Here is a 17,094-nt window from a genome sequence, read left to right on the forward strand (position 1 = left end):
CCAAAGAAATGATGGGAACAAATGAAATGGACAGATTTTTTTTTTTTTTTTTTAATGATTCGCATATAGCCTATGCCTCCTCCGTCAACTTAACAAAAAAAAATTACCCAAAAGAGAAAAGAGATGAACAAACAAACAATATTAATGATTGGTATAGGCTTTATACAGAAGAAAAAAAGGAAAACAAACACAATAATTTACAAAACAAGAGATATTCAACAAAATCCAAATCAGCAATAACAAACAAACAAAAAGCAAACAAATTGAGAACACGGTATATAAAGGGGGTATAACGGGCATAATATTTCCGAGGTCAGTATATATCCAACGTCAACTAAATTGCAAGCGATTGCGTCACACGACAACAAAGATGGCCGCTGTTAAGAAAGCACTTGTTTTTGGAACCGTAATTCGCTATACAGACCGTGAACTAGAGGCCTGAAAGGCGAGCAAGGCCTACCGTGACACGATGGTAATTAAATTATGTTTTCTGGTAAAATAGGGGTCGTGATAAAGATGTTTTAGCAAGTAAATCAAGTACAGAAATATCTGCTTTATTAAAATGTCAGAGGTTTAGTCCCACATATTGCAAATTGTGATTGTTGAGTGGGCGGCGGCTGCGGCTTGCGGGGGTGGCGCAGCGGTGGGAGCTGGAGGAATGTCCGAATGATTGAGGGCGACTAAAATCTGCAGATACGTTGCAGATTTCACATGGAGGTGAAACTTAATTTTAATTACAGATTTCGGCTTAACTGCAGAATACCCACGACATTTGAGGCGCCAATCAGAAGACTCGATCTAGAATCTATAGCTAGCTAGGCTGCTAGCTTGCTAATTGAAAATTTGAAATTCTTATGACTAAAACTAAAAGTCAAAGATCGGATGACTGCGCAATGTATTTCTATTCTACATGTACATGTGTGTGACATAATAGTCTCATGTCCAGATTGCTAGCACTTATTAAATAGTATACATGTATCCCTTTCAAGTGCACATCTGCTGAATACTGATTAAGTTTTACAATAATATAAAGTTGAAGATTGTTTCAAATTGATTGGTGAATTCCTATTCTTTATCTTGCCTATTTGTTATCAAGTCGGTAGTAAATCTATTCTGAATTTTACGTAGGGATGTAAAAATATGTTATTCTGTTGTTATGAATCCCACAGGCGAATGAAAATGAAATCATTCCCGTTCTGAATGACGACAGAGATGACTCCGATATGGAGGAGATGTTTGAGTTACTCGCAGATGAAGACAAAGGAAATCCAGAGGAGCCAAACTTAGCACAACAGCTCACCAACTTCAGACAAGAATGGCACCAAGAGCTGGGTAAAGCGCCCATAGGGCCAGGGGATAGCCGTGGCAGTCCAGCCCTCCGAGGTAGTCCAGCCCCAGGGTCTGAGAAGAATGTAAATGCAGCTAAAGGACAGGAGCAGAGAAATGATGCAGGTACTGCTCCGGTGAAGAGCAGTGGGGATGCCAGGAGTAACAGCGCGAGTCCATCACCAGAGTTGGAGGATGAGACGGATGTGGAGATTTCTTCTCTCTTGACAGAATCGATAGAAGAAAAGGTATACCCTTAATCAATGAAAACTGCTTGAAATTTCTCAGACATATCGTTGCTGTTATTGGATGGTTGCATTGCAAAAATGTCAGTATGATTCATTTTCGAAAGTTGTTTATTATGCTTATTTTGCAAAAAAGAATACTATTTGGAGAAGGCAGATCACAAATTTTCAAAAGGCAGAGTATAATTAGAGTAAAGGAGCCGGTAATCGGACAGCTCCAGTTTTCGGCCGATCCATTGGACGCATGGTAAAATCCCTTTAAAATACATCGCATAATAGCATATCACATATCCCACACATACCATACCATGCCAGAGTCACTGAAGAACCACATTTGCAATGGAAAATATATCCTAAAATATCACATTTTAGCGATGTAATCGGTGGTCCCGCTACCCAATACCCGATATGCCCCAAATATGTTTGAATAGATTACATGGGTACTGTACATTCACATACATTTACATTGTAGCAATGCATTAAATTACAAGTACAGTGTAGATGGGAGAATTTTAGTTTAGTCCTCATGTATCTTTACCATAATTAAATGCTTATTTTTTCAGAAATGTTGTAACTTGTGTATTATTTCTGTCATGTTTTATTACAGGCCAAATATTTGTTCATGCAAGGTGTGAAGCATGAGAGGAATGGCAGAATGTATGAAGGTAAGAAATATATTTTGTTTTGTGTGTGTCCATGATTATTGTAATACTTATTGTAATGCCATTCAAAAAATTATTTTAAAAAAAGAAGAAAATACAATTTAAAACAATTTTTTTATTATTGGAATTTAGAAAATTTAAAATTTAGAAAATTACAGTTTTTATTAAAAAAGAATTAAAAATAGAAACAAAATTATTAAATTAAGATTTGAAGAAAAATGTGACGAGCTCTCAACCGATCAAAAACCAATACATTTTTGATGCAGGATATAATACCTCATATTTTACCTTAGATTCATCATAACTTGACAGTATTATATTCCAATCCAATCTGCACTCTTCTTCAAGCAAGCCAAGAAAACCTTATCATGTATAATTTGTTAAAATCTTTATGTATTTTATTAAGATTGTTGTATGTCTTTTCTTGCAGCTGTCATGTTTTACAAGCAATCCATGCAGCTTGTGCCAGATGTGGAGAGTCGTGTACAAGAGAGTGAGGGAAACAGCCGCAGTGGTAAGAAACTTTCATTGTTTGATTATATACCTCACTTAAGAAATCCAGCCATCTGATTGGTCGAAATTGGAGCCGTGATTTTAGCCATTCCCGTAAAGAAACGAAAAGTGCGAAAACCGTTTAATAGTCCCAAGAGTAGAATCCCTCAAAATTCTGGTTACCGGGAAAATAATACAATTTTGCTGCGATACCCATCGGTTTAGGTGTTAAAATGTTTTTTGAATGAGCGTGGACATCATAAAGTGTTTTTTTGTCTGCGATTCCCAACTGATCGAAAATTTCAGTAATTTTTTGAGCAAAGATAAACAGACAGTTTCTTAGGTTTTCTGTGATGTATTAACCAATATTTACCAATGTTTACTCAATAAAAGGATAAGGTCAGAATTCTTGGTAGATTTTTGTGTCAATTCGGTATATAAAAAAGAGATATCGACTGCTTTAATATTCGAGGACTGGCTGTTTTTACAGTATACTGATCGTGTTGTAAGGATATTGTCATCATACTCCATAGATACTTTGTATTTGATTTCTGTATATTGAACTGCCATAATTTCAAAGTGTTCACAAACATATGTATCTAAACTTAGTCTCCACTTGTGCGTCAGACTATTACATGATGAATTTCCAATTTTCCATTTGTCTTTGTTGCTGTTAAATGTAGCTGTGATTAAATGAGATGAAGGGGGAGGGAGATTCATTTTTTGGAAGTTGATAGAATTAATCAAAATCGATCAAACTTTATAGAAACAATAAATAATATATAACACTGACATGTTATGTAATTGTAAGCTTAATACTCATCTGAATTACTTGCTTACTTAAGAAAAGAAACTATCATGATTTTGTTTTTCTCTCATTGAAATTGTTAACTCATTTTTGATTTTTGATTTTTGATTTTTTTTTTGTCATTTACAGGTAGCAACCAAGCCTCTGATGATGAAGAGTAAGAATTTCTTGCAATATTTAATGTTTTTAATCAAATAACACAAAACAAAAGTTTCTTCATATGAATACTATCATGACCAATGTGTAAATTTGTGTTTGTGGAATTCATTACAATCTAAGCAGGATGTTTTGATCCAAAATGGGTCTGACCTCAAAAACAGAGATTTTGGAATGCTGATTAATGTACTTTGTGCCTGAAGAATACAAAGGAAGGTTGCATGAAACGTGACCAATTGTATCCTTTACATGCTTCAGTGCCCCGGGAATTGCTGGACACAGCTCATGTCAATGGGTCTTCCAGTATGTACAGGAAGTCATACTTGTAGCACTTCAGAGTTTTCTAACGATCTAAATGAATGAGCTTTTCCTCATCAAATTGGCAACTTTTGCATGAAAATTTGTCTTTGTATTTTCAAGCCAATGCCAATGTAGGCTTTTGGTAGGCTTTTTGTTGGCTTTTTCGTGTTGGTTATAATACGCATAACCATTATCAATTACAGTCACCGTATTTTTTTTAAAGTGGAGCTGAATTGGTATGATCGTATTTAATGTAAATTTGACACATTTTGGTTTCAGCTATTTTAGGTCCTAAAAGGGCACTAGAAATGCCATAAATTAGAATAAGAGCAATAACAATGCACTTTGAAGGCATTCGTGGTGTTAAAAAAGAACTCAACTATCCCTTAAATGCCTGGCAAAAAGAAAGGGAAAGAAAAATGAAAGTACTTTACAAAAATATGATACAGAATACAAATGGAACTCATTAAATTTGCAGTTTGACTATTTGGGTGAAGTGAACATACAAATAAATAAGATACAAAATATACTTAAAGGTAAAGACCAGTATTGGAAGCGCCTCAATTTCAAAAAATGAAATGGAAGCTCTTATTACCAATCATGTGAAAGAATATGGTTTGAATATTACATGACGAAACCGCCTACTAATTGATATATTTGGTAAATTAGTATATCTATATACTGTTGAGAGATACAAATGCACGTGTCGCCCACGTGTGTGTAGTCCCATATACATCTTTCTGTGTACAGTGTTTCTAACTTTATAAAGACTTGGCCAAATTTCTTATAATTTTGATGATTCCAGAACCTTGCAGTACATCTATGCTAAATAAACCTTTTCTGATCGATTTCACAATGTTTCTTTCACTATGCAATTGCATGACCATAACTGGTTTTTAGCTTTAAGTGAATAGACCAGTTCACGGTTTAAATAGCACATGTCCTAAATGACTCTGAATATCCACAGATCTTCAAAACATGAAGAGGTCCGACTTTGTACATTTTAGAATAAACACTCCTACAGCAATGGAGTTGCTACATAAATAGCCTTCATTTCCCCTTTTCAAAGAAAACATCCACCTGTGTATCATGGAGTGCACTGCTTGTGCATAAAGGAATAATGATTACATAACTTTCATGAGAATGTGTCCATTATTTTGTCTCCGTGAATTTCACAATTTGATCTACAATGACTTCTTTCTGCTCATGCTCAGACTGCAACTATGAACTGGCTCATTAAATTAAGTTTTTAATTTAAATTTGTGTGTTACTTTCACTTTGCTAAAATATAAGGGCAATTCTGTGATGTGTCCGGTATTAGACATTTATCCATTTATTTTATTAAAAACTTTACACTATCTTTATATGAAATTGACTACCGTAATGGTTCTTTCTGGTATTACCACAGTTTGTTATTCAATGATCAAATTAAGAGATTTTCTTATTGTTTGATAAAATAAATGGATTAAAGAATAAAAAGATATGTGTCATGCATGACATCTTGTAGGGAATTGCTCTATGTATAATACTCAGTTAGTCCAACAATTGTAACTATGTCATTCATCCTATCATTTCTTAGATAGGAATGATCAAATGGGAACAAGAAATTGGCAGTTTTTACTTGTTATCATTTAGTTTAAGTGGTCTCTTCTTGTTGACTTACAAACTGAGACTTATTCCACTGTCACTTTGCATTTCTGAATGTTTTGAATCCTCAGAAATAACAACAATGAGGTGAAGGACATGACGTAAGTTCATTCCCAACCCATACCTGTACAACACTCACTATGAACATGACTGACAAAGAAAGCGGACAAAATATACAGTTCCTCAGGTAGACAAAGGAACATCCCTTCACTGCTATTATGTAAAAATGTGTAGAACAGGTGTCACATGCATATTCACCTTTTTACATAATAGCACTGAAGGGATGTTCCTTTGTCTACCTGAGGAACTGTATACCGTATTTTGTCCGCTTTCTTTGTCCGTGATGTTCATAGTGATTGTGCTATAACTTGTTTATTATTTCCTTTCTACATGTAGCTACGGTATATAGAAATTCTTTTATTAATGGAAGAAAATTACATGTGAACATGGTGTGGTTTTATAAGTGAAGTTTATTGGGGCAAGACCAAGCTCCTGTAAAATACCAATCATATCTGAGTTTTTAGTACCCGGTATGTATCTCTCTCATTTGATCAGATAGCCCTACTGGGGGTCTGCTCAATATTTATAAGGACCGCTATTTTATCTATAAAAGACAGTTTTTCACTTAGTCACGCATTATTAATAGCGGTCCTTATGAATGGCGGTCCTTATGAATAACGAGGTAAATTGTCTATGGTTTGCACGCTATTTATAAGGGCCGCTATTCATGAAAGATCGCTATTCATTTTGTCGCAGGTTATGAATAGGGGTCCTTATGGATAGGGGTCCTTATGAATAGCGAGGTACATGTAGATTGTTTATGGTTTGAGCTGTATTATGCTATTATCTGAAGAAAATAGCAATTTTGCCTCAATGGTCATTCACAAAATGAGATTCGTCCCATTGTCACCTCGCATTTCTGAATGTTTGAATCCCCAGCAATAACAACGATGTGGCGGAAGACATGACGTAAGTTCATTTCTTCCGTACAGTGCATTTTTGTATAAAATGGTGTTCTAAATGTTACATTTTATCAGAGCAGTCTGTTCTTCAAAACAGTTTCTGCACTCTTACAAGTTCATTGGTGATTTTTTTTTTTTTTTATATAAAAAAAATATCAGTTATTTTTGACAACTTTTTGAAATTCGTTACGTGCATGGTGTGTGAAAAACGAACTTTGGGACCCTTTTCTTGAATGTTCATATCAGTTTTATCGTTTTAAGATCATTATAAAAAAAATTAAAAGAAAAGAAAATTTGTGCGTAGAACTGGGCTGGCAGATCAGAGTGAACCCAGAGTTCTTTTTTTTGTTATAACTTAACTTTTTTTAACAAACTTTTTAAAACCTTTTTTATTAACATATTTGGGAGATAAATTAATTGATGAATAAATTGATACATACTTTTGTGTGAATATACATGTAGTATTCATAAGAATACATATAAACTATCAACATACAGTTAAAATAATTACAAACATTGTTTCTCTCACGCCTATTGTATTACATGTATATTAAAATTAACATTTGCGTAAAAAAAGAATCACAGGTCACCAAAATTTGAATACATTTTTTTTATTTAGGAAAACACATTAAAAGTACTAATAATTTTTTTTGTAAGTATGATACAATGACCCTACATATATTCATTTATTGATTCAGAATGAATAAAATCAAATCAAATCAAACACTTTCCAAATATATGTTTTGTATTCACCTGGATTAAACAGGTTTGGGTAGACCATTGGCCCTCACTTACAGGTGTGCTTTTTCTTAATCATATCAATACACAAATACTATTGTGAACATATTAACATTGAACTTTGAATACTTTGAAGTAGGTCATAAAATTAAACTTGTAGACAGAGTTTTCTTTGATTGACAGGTTGTTTATTACCGCAGGAAATGCTTTATTGAAATTTACACAGGCAGGTGTGTAACAAAAGCAAGCTTGGGATATGTACATTCATGGAATGAAAACATCTACATGAAATCAACAAGGAGTAATTTCTGGAACAAAATTTGTAAACAAGGAGGAATGTAATTTACATGAATCATAAATCATATCTATGACTGACAGTTAAACAAGGTTTTATGTAAGGAGATGCTCAAGTTCAAAAGTTCATGTACAAACTGAATTGAGCTAATTTTAGAAACACATCAAAATTGTTTGACTTGTTGGCCTCTAGAGTTCAAAATTGGTATGATTTTACAAGTTATTCTACGGTCGGTTCGTACGAACGATAACTTCGTACAAATCTCCCTGTGTTTCCATTGTCTTCCCAAATTTTCATTGTCTGAAAATCGTTTGTACAGCATTCGTAGCAGTTCGTAATGGCATTTGTGACCGAGGCTTGAAGTATTGAAATATTGCAAAATCACCTTAAAAAAACCTCTTTGGAGTTATAATGCCAATTCAATCTGTACTATTCTTGTGTTTTCCAAAATAAGTAGTTTCATGGACGTTTCATGGATTATGTCCAGAAATTGTTCCAATATGACAAGAAATTGTATCAATATAAGAATTTGCATATCAATTTTGTTTACTTTCTACAAAATTTGATGTTTTTTATTCTTTTTTTTTTATAACTTTTTTTATTGGGGGGGGGGGGGTTGATTTTGCTCACTTTTGTACATTATACCAAATGGTTTCTTAGTTTTGTTGGTGTGCTTCCACTCTGTGTGACCGGGCCTTAAAGGTCAATGTTCTCTGAAGGTTAAAGGTGAAATTCAAAGAAAATCACAAATTTGTCAACTAATGTATCACTAGAAACTGGTAAGCTAACAGATGGCCATCGTACAAGTTATAGGTCAACTACATATCGGGTGATTAATAAAAAATAAAAATACAACCACCTCCATAGCAGCTGGGATATACGAGAGATTCGCTGGGAAAATAACGATGTTTTAATGACGTCACTATATGGACCAACACTGCCCAAGCAGACGACATCTCATAGAGAATGAACGTAATTGCAAAGCTATTATTTGTCAAATTATAATGAGTTTAGTTTATATAAATGTAATGGCATGTCAAACCATTTAAAACGGGATATGACCCGATTCTGATAACTAACATCTTTTGCTTGTAAATACACAGGATAGGGGTTAATTAACAATCAAAGAAACCAGACTTTCAAATTGAAAAACCCCTGAATCATATCAAGGACGGCATTTGTTCCCTCTTGAAACGCCGAACATACCCCGGTGTGTGCAGCTGAATATACAATGGCGTCTTATTTTGTTTACAAGCGACAAATTCCTTTATTTTTGTATCGCTGCATTTGTCATCAAAATAAAACCATGCGCGGGGTTTAGAGTGAGGCAATAGATTCTACATTTAGCCTGACGGTAGTGAAGTAAGAGAAAGAACTCAAGAAAAGATGAAAACACAGGCACTGAAAATGTGTGAGATGTCATGGGGCATCGTCTGCTTGTGCAAGTCATGTCCATACTGTGATCTCACACATCTCAGCAGCGTTCGGAGAGCTCTTCAGGTGCTATATGCCCGGGCTGTATTTAAGCGTTTTGTAATTTATATTAATCATTACTTCGAATGTTTCCAAGCATTAAATTTTGATAATCTTGTCGAATCAAAGTTTAAACTTTGCAATAATGAACATAAAGTTAGTTTTTAAAATCAATGAATATCTACTTTAAGTTCCTATTGAATTCTGCATTCATTGCAAAACGGTGTGAGAGTCGGGTAAAAATGTTCAAGCTACATTGTTTGTACACTTTGCCAGCACATATCAATCCTTAAAAAATGTATTGTATGTAGTGTTGTTGTATCATCATGAAAAATACACAGCTAAGCCTTGCACATATGTATGTTTTGCAGTCTGAACCACTAGCAGATGTTTAGTGTACGGAATGCAATTGAATAAATGCATGCAAATCACTAGGACAAAACAAAATCTGATGTGGAGCCATTTTATAGCTTAGTCGTGTAGGTTTATTATCAATATATACAAGCATCTGGTCTAGCAAAATATTAGATTTCTCCTCGCCCCAAAGTTTAATGGGATTTGTGTGTTATTAAAATGGAGACCTTGGTTTTGAAAAGATGTTTTAATGTCATAATTTTATGAAATGATGATTATGATTTGAATTTCTAAATATTTCAGCATTTTGTTATTTTGTTCAATTTATTATGTCTTTGTTTTAACCTGGAAGAGTTATCCTTTGTGAATTGAAATAACATCAATTCAGAAATTAAATAAACCTTCACCATTGCTTGCTTTCGTTGTAGCCGAATTCATGAAATTACTGTATGCAATTTACAGTTTGTTTTATTGATACTTGAGATGTATGCAAGGGCCATTGTAACGGTGCATTAAGCAATAAGTTAGGGGATGTTCCAGTTGACTGATGGCCCACAAGACTGATAGCCCACGAGAGTCAGTATGAGACTGACAAAATAGAGAAAGACTTAAGAATAGATAAAAGAGATGAAACAGAGAAATCAAGTCAAAAAAAATAATAAAATATACAAAGAGAGAGAGAGAGAAAAAAACAACAACAGAGAATTACATAGGGATAGCTGGACATTGTTGGTATCTCTGGGTTTTTTTCTTCTCCATGGGCTGTCAGTCTTGTGATTCATCATGAGTCTTGTAGACTATAGCCATCCATATAGGGAGAAGTTCATTCATTCCCTCATGTGTAATAGTTGGATATGCGATAATTTCTTCTAATTATTGCCTTCACACACTTTTTCCGTAGAACAAAACCAAGTAAAAAGGCAAAGCAAGAAATTCCTTTATATTGAATTGATCCTTCTGAATACATGTAGACGAGTTTACATGCATAAATAGAAAAAACAAGAATATAGTGCTTTCAGCACTCATAATTATTCCACGGTTTCACCATAACAGGGTGTTCTGGTTTTATATTCATAATTTCTCGAAACTTAAAAGGAAGAACTGACCATCATGTTTTTGTTTTTTTCTTTTAGTGATGACGGTGGTGATGATATCGAAGCCTTAGCCATCAAGCTTCAACTGATGACAACGAATGATCTCAGAACCTCCTGTTCAACAAAGACTCCTCAGACTGTGAGTAAAACCATATTGATTTAATTTGATTTGATTTTTTGATTTCTATGTCATATTTTAAACATACATATTTTAAACATCATTCTTAATATTCTTGTTTGTCTCTTTCTTTTGTTGATTGTATTGCTTGTGAAAGCAACATGAATATATTTCTCCATCAATGTTTGTGTATTTGTAACATTTTTTACAAAGTTTGCACAGTAGTCTACATTTGGTTGTAGTTGATTGATATTGACTCCCTGTAAATGCAATATCAATTTGATCATTCTTTGTTTGTTTTGCTTGATTACACCAAGATCCCCTTTGAAATCTTCACATACTGGAAAGCAGTTTGACCTGACAAAATAGTTTGATTGGATCAGATTTACAAGAAAAGTAAGAAGCAAACGAGTTGACTTTAAAGATTACTTTTGAGTCGACCAATCCTGTCCTCTTTGTCCATAGGCGACCCATGTCTCTGCCCTGCCAGTAGAGATCCTCCTCTGCATCTTCCGATGGGTCGTGACCTCTAACCTTGACCTGCGATCTTTGGAGCAGCTGTCGAAGGTGTCTCGAGGGTTCTATGTCTGCTGCAGGGATAGTGAGATATGGAGGAAGGCATGTGTGAGGTGAGTCGTTATTGAGCTGCTACTAATAAGCCAGTTCGTAAATAGCTTCGGAACACATGACCCCCACATATCCATAGATCTTTTACACTATGGATACGTCCCACTTGTGCATTTTAGAATAATCACTGTCGAAGTGATGGAGGTGCTTCATGAATACCTTTTGTTTGCCCTCTTGAGAAGAATACTTTCACCTGTGAATCGATAAATGTACTGTCGGTACATAAAGGAATACTAATTACATAACTTTCATGAGCACGATATGAGTATTCGTCTCAATGGTTTTGCAATTTGGGAACGAATGACCTTTATCTGCACATGCGCAAATCCTAATTAGGAACTCGCTTATTCTACTGCTATATACTTCAATTTATATCTTTAACTTATTGGCAGATTACTCTGAATTAAAGCAGAAAAAAATAATTAAATCAGCTATAATTCTGATCATTGACTCCATCGATCACTGGACTCCATGCATCTTGGACCTCAAATTTCATCATTTCTTAAGATTTGTTTCATATATCTTTCTTAAAGAATGTGGGGCAAGATGTCCTATCTGATGAAGGAGTACGTCTCATGGCGCGACATGTACATCCATCGCGCTCATCCTCACTTCAACGGTATCTACATCAGCCGGGTGACGTACATCAGGCAAGGGGAACCCAGTATGGACCCATTCTATAAACCTTGGCATGTTGTAGAATACCATCGCTTTCTCAGGTTCTTTCAAGATGGTAAGTTGCTTCCGTGAAGTCCAATTGGTCCTACGCCAATCGTCCCTGTTTATATATCATCTGTTCGAAGTCAAATAGGTTAGCACTGTTCTGGCTCCAAACAGAGGATAGGGTTAGAGTCAATGTAGGGTAAGGATTAGGTCCAGAGTTAGGTATAGTGTTAGATTTAGGGTTAGGATTAGGGATAGGAATGACTTCCTAGTCCTTTCTGCTTAACCCCTGAAAATAAATAATGAGGAAGTAACAAGGTGCCTGTAAGCATGTACAGTTTGGCCCCAAAGTTTACATAAACTTGGTAGAAAAGCATTATACATTATCACAACTTCAGCCCAATTTTTCACCTTAGGAAGACAGACAAGCCTGGTATTTGTTTAATGTATAATCCCTCTGAGACACTTATATATGTGACTTCTGATAGCAAGGAGTGCAGTTGTGAGAAAAAAAAAATTCCCAGGTGTATGTGAACTCTACGGCCCAACTGTACATGAAGGCTCAAAAGTGTTGGACCAATGGGATGAAAAATTATTGACCTCCTCTCCTAATAAATGTGTAAACGCCAAGGACAGAACAACGGATAGCTCGATAATGATGGCATTAAGCCTTGTGCCCTCGGATGTCCTTTTTTCTTTTTTTCAAAGAATAATCCAAGAAAATAAACAAATGAAGAAGTGAGAGGAAAAACGACAGGAGTAATTTTTCTTCTGTTTATTTGCTGATGCTGAGTAATTATGTTGATAAAAATTGTTTGTTTTCTGTGTGAATTATTTAAATTTTGAGATATTATATTCTAAACGATCATCTCCTGGGAATTTTGTTTTGGTTGTTGCAGGTACTATCATGATGGCTAGCTCATCCGAGGATCCACAGAGTATTGTGAGTAAGATGCATAAGAACTACAATCTTCCCGGCAGGATGATCGGACAATTCTGTATCGATGGAGACATAGTAAGTAATAATATGATGTGATATGGTCTTATATACCCAGGGGCTAGGGTGTTAAAACACTTTGGTCAAGAAGGTACCCATTCAGAAAAACACTAGTCAAGAAGGTACCCGTTTGAAACACTTTGATCAAGAAGGTACCGATTTAAAACACATTGGTCAAGAAGGTACCCATATTAAACACTTTGATCAATGAGGTACCCAATTAGAAAACACTTGGGTCGAGGAGGTACCTTTTTAAAATCACTTGGGGCAAGAAGGTACCCATTTAGAAACATTTTGGTCAAGAAGGTACCCATTTAGAAACACTTTGGTTAAGAAGGTACCCATTTAAAACACTTTGGTCAAGAAGATACCCATTTCAAACACTTTGGTCAAGAAGGTACCCATTTCAAACACTTTGGTCATTTTACCGTCTGTCAATTTTCTCTATGCAATAGTAAGAAATGAGCGAGTTCATGAATTATTCAAATCCCAAACCCCAACAATATTACAGCTTAAATATTACTTGATCATACCATATTGGTATTTTAGATTAGAATGAAATTCAAAGAATGGTAATCAAATTTCTCCCCCACCCCCCCCCCCTCTCTTTCTCTCTCTCTCTCTCTCTCTTTCATTGTCGCCTTTACTAGTTGACTGCTGTCCTTAAAAAGGATAAGGTACAAAAGGAGCTGGACACAGGCCGACGTTACATGAGACACCGCAATGCTAAGGAGAACCTGCCCGACTCTGAACAGACCTTTGAATTGGTGAGAATTAAGTTAGCTTGGGCTGTTACTATACATTATGACACATAATAATGAGCAAGAGGAGGTGGGGGGAAGGAGGGGGGGGGGGAGGGGCTATTCAAAAGAAGAACATGAACAAAGGGCTCATTATAGTTATTAAAAACGAAAAAACACTTGCAGCTGGTTCTTTGGGACTGCCTAAGGCAGTCTGGCAGAAGAGCATTCAGGATGTCTGTAAGAAAATAATTACCAAGGAAAGATTGGGTTTTTTTTTGTTGTTGCCCCCCTCCCTGCCAGACATAGAGTCGGGAGAGAGAAGGTTATTATTATTATTTTCTTGAGAATTTTGTTTAGTGCGCTCTTCAGGCAATCATTAATTCGCCTCTGATTAAGTATTTCTTACCGTTGGTGGCAATATTGTACATGTAGGTTATACTTTCTTCTAAGAAGTTTCCTCCGTTCCTAATCTGTCTTTCAGGAGGTGGCTGTTACTAGCTTCGGTCGCAAGCCGAACATGAAGTTAGAATGGAAACGCTATGCTTGTCACACTCGATACAGGTAAGACAGTTTGATTTTGTTATGATAACAATTTCTTAAACTCGTATGAGCTTGCCATCTTCGGAGTAAATCGCAAGAATGAACAGGAAGCTGCAAGCAGACAATGTATGCTGAAGCAAAAGGAACAAGCCTGCAAAATTTGTATTGGCCGTGATTGGTTGCGGGAAAATAGACTTAAAGCTAGCCTGACCCTATTCTGTGCTAACAGTAAGAGTCCATCTGTTATTCTAGCTAGCATTGCTACAGCTCTATGTAATTAAACAGTTGGCTTTATATCTACTTTTCAGCAACCAATCAGAGCCTGCTAATCTTTTGCGCACTTGTTCGTTTACCTTCCTCTTATAATGTGTGATTTTGGCTTGCTGTTCTTTCTTGCAAGATACTCTGATGAGGGCAAGAAGAATTAATTAGTATGTCTGTTTTCATTGCTCTTTGTTTTACTTTGCAGTACCAATCATTTCTTTAAAAATGCATCTGTAAAACAAATCACATTATTATGAAGTTAAAACGATATTCAATAGACTTGTATTAAGTACTTAATAACAATTAGACAGTTGTATTTTGGAAAAATTGAAACCTGCACATTTTTATAGAAAAGAAACCATCATCATGAAGTTTTATATAGTTTGTTCTTTGTGTTGAATTGTATTAATTTTCTTATCTTGTGCTTTATATATATATTCATTTATTTATTTTCCTTTTAGGTCCACTGGGAATGAGAACACCACCGAGTTTGACATGAGCCGTCAGTTCTGTCCCTACTACTTCTCCCGTGTCAAGAGCTATACAACTACAGCTGAAACCCCTCTCTAGGCTAGCTGCCATCACATGACCTGCTACTGTATCAGGTGACCAGTAAGTGTCAGGTGGTCAGTCACATGTTGCAGCCACCTCACATGGTTGCATAGTTCATAGGTCCTTGTACCTAGTATACTGTAGGCCTTTTTATGTACTAGTGTTTCTTCAAACAGTCGACTTTGTCATTTTTGTACTTTGAAGTGGCTATGAAAAAAAAGTCCACATCATGCCTTGTCTTTTAAAAATGGAGTGGAGACCTGATTTTATTGGACATTTTTTTTCTTTGAGATGCAGAAACTTTTACCTCTATTTGTATGTTTGTTTTTATCTTAATATGGATGCCCTGTTATCAAAATTAATTGAAAGTTACAGCTGATGCGGAAGTAGCGTTTTCATTTCTCCGGCATTGGTCTTCATTGCTGTGTAGATAAGTATTGTATTGGCAGTGACTCGATCACCAAGAACTTGTTCAAACTTGATAATGTTGGCTAAAGAATGTTGTTTGTTGAAATTTATTACTAATACACATGTGTTATACATACAGGGGCATGGGTTATATCGTTCACGTCATGGGTTTTAGGGTTTACTTACTTATTTGGAGAAGGATTAAATAGAGTATTACATCTATTTTTTCAAGACAAGAAGGTCGTACAGAAAATGGCAAGTAACTATTAATTTTACTACAACCTTATAATCTTGGAATGTGTTTCAAGATAGTTGCCTGAATATTTCCTCTTCTTTTTTTCTTTTTTAAAAGTTGATTGATATTTGTACATAGATGTAGAAAGCTCAGTTGGCTTGTTTCAGAATTTTTTAGGCAAAATAAGCCCTTCTGAGTAATTGATCATGTTACATACTGCTTGCAGTACAGGAGATTTACCAACAAAATAGTATCAAGCAAAAACGGAATACAATGCATTTTCAACACTTTATGTAAGTTTTTTATTATTTTAAATACTCTTCAACAATAAAAAATGAGAAGAATATTAAATCAGTTTTATAATGACCTTTGACTGAGATCTCTACTGGGTCTTTCTAAAAATATGAAACATTTTAGAAGGGAGGGTCTAATCTCAGTTTGTTAAAGGGAGTGTAGCTTGGCAAATACTAGTTAAAGCCATCTACGTCTTCTTTTGGACAACTGCATGTTAACGATTGGACTTGATTGGTCAGCATTCGCAAAACAGACCGAAGTTCTCCTCGCGCTTCGGTTTCGCCTATGTAGCACGCACATGATTGTGGTCACGTTGTCCGTAGTCGTATAATTGCCGATTGGCCCTGAGTCAAGCCACGGGAAAGACACTTAGTCTTGTCAGGCTACACTCTCTTTAATGTCATAATTTTAGATCGGTGTTGAAGAAAAAAGTTCACTTGCAATATTCAAGTCATAGCAGCATTATGTTTTACATTGAAGATATTAATGGTTCATTTTCAGTATTCCTGTAGATCCTTGTAGAGGAATGCCTGTAATGTCAAAGGTCCTCAGACATTCTTCATTTAATTGTTCATGTTTTGATATATAGAATCACTGTTACCTTGGTTGCAGTTTACATTCGATGGCATGTTAAACAAATTCCACTTGAGTATCTTATCATTCTCTAACCATGATTTGATCAATGCTTTTACTTGTGATACCAATTGAAGACCTGTATTTCAACATTAGATTTATTATGTTGCCTTTTCTTAGAAAACATGTGATGTGAAACTGGCAAATAGTGACTCAATCATTGTTATCAAAGACAATTCAATATTGATTAATTTCAGTACTTGTAGATTCAGATCATTATTATGTGTTTTTTGTATAGATCTACAGACAGACCTACGTTGTAATATTGTCAGGAGAAGGAAACTTATATGTAGTCCTTTGTGTGGTACTAAGACATGCTGCTGCCAAAGAATAGTATTTTTACAATGCATGTAACCACTCCATAGTCTTCTGTGTATGATTTTTAATATATGTCTGTTAGAATTCAGCAGGGTATCGTTTCACAAAGTACAAGTTCACCGACATCCCATTGAAACGCATGAATAATTA

General features: G+C 35.2%; 1 protein-coding gene across 4 annotated transcripts; it reads left to right on the top strand.

Annotated features, from left to right (window-relative positions):
• Nucleotides 1-242: 242 nt before the first annotated feature.
• LOC582398 (F-box only protein 9) lies at nt 243-16,034 on the top strand. Of its 4 annotated transcripts, XM_030974916.1 has the most exons (14): nt 243-472; nt 1,170-1,574; nt 2,179-2,236; nt 2,664-2,747; nt 3,663-3,690; nt 5,708-5,737; nt 6,576-6,605; nt 10,592-10,691; nt 11,136-11,299; nt 11,831-12,030; nt 12,860-12,975; nt 13,608-13,724; nt 14,182-14,261; nt 14,966-16,034. In XM_030974916.1, exons 1-14 carry the CDS (start codon nt 470-472, stop codon nt 15,072-15,074), a joined length of 1,524 nt encoding a protein of 507 aa, XP_030830776.1. In that variant the 5' UTR covers nt 243-469; the 3' UTR covers nt 15,075-16,034. The 4 variants fall into 4 exon arrangements, with proteins under 4 accessions (XP_030830776.1, XP_030830777.1, XP_030830778.1 ...); XM_030974917.1 differs by lacking the exon at nt 6,576-6,605 and having other exon boundaries at nt 244-472; XM_030974918.1 differs by lacking the exon at nt 5,708-5,737 and having other exon boundaries at nt 244-472.
• Nucleotides 16,035-17,094: the final 1,060 nt, after the last annotated feature.

The sequence above is a fragment of the Strongylocentrotus purpuratus genome, unplaced genomic scaffold (assembly GCF_000002235.5).
Source record: "Strongylocentrotus purpuratus isolate Spur 01 unplaced genomic scaffold, Spur_5.0 spur5_scaffold_7, whole genome shotgun sequence".
NCBI classification, from domain to species: Eukaryota; Metazoa; Echinodermata; class Echinoidea; order Camarodonta; family Strongylocentrotidae; genus Strongylocentrotus; species Strongylocentrotus purpuratus.

Coding starts and splice junctions, on each gene's coding strand:
- LOC582398 (XM_030974916.1), top strand. Junction 5,738..6,575: donor AATGAGGTGAAGGACATGAC/GTAAGTTCATTC, acceptor TTGAATCCCCAG/CAATAACAACGATGTGGCGG. Junction 10,692..11,135: donor CAACAAAGACTCCTCAGACT/GTGAGTAAAACC, acceptor CTTTGTCCATAG/GCGACCCATGTCTCTGCCCT.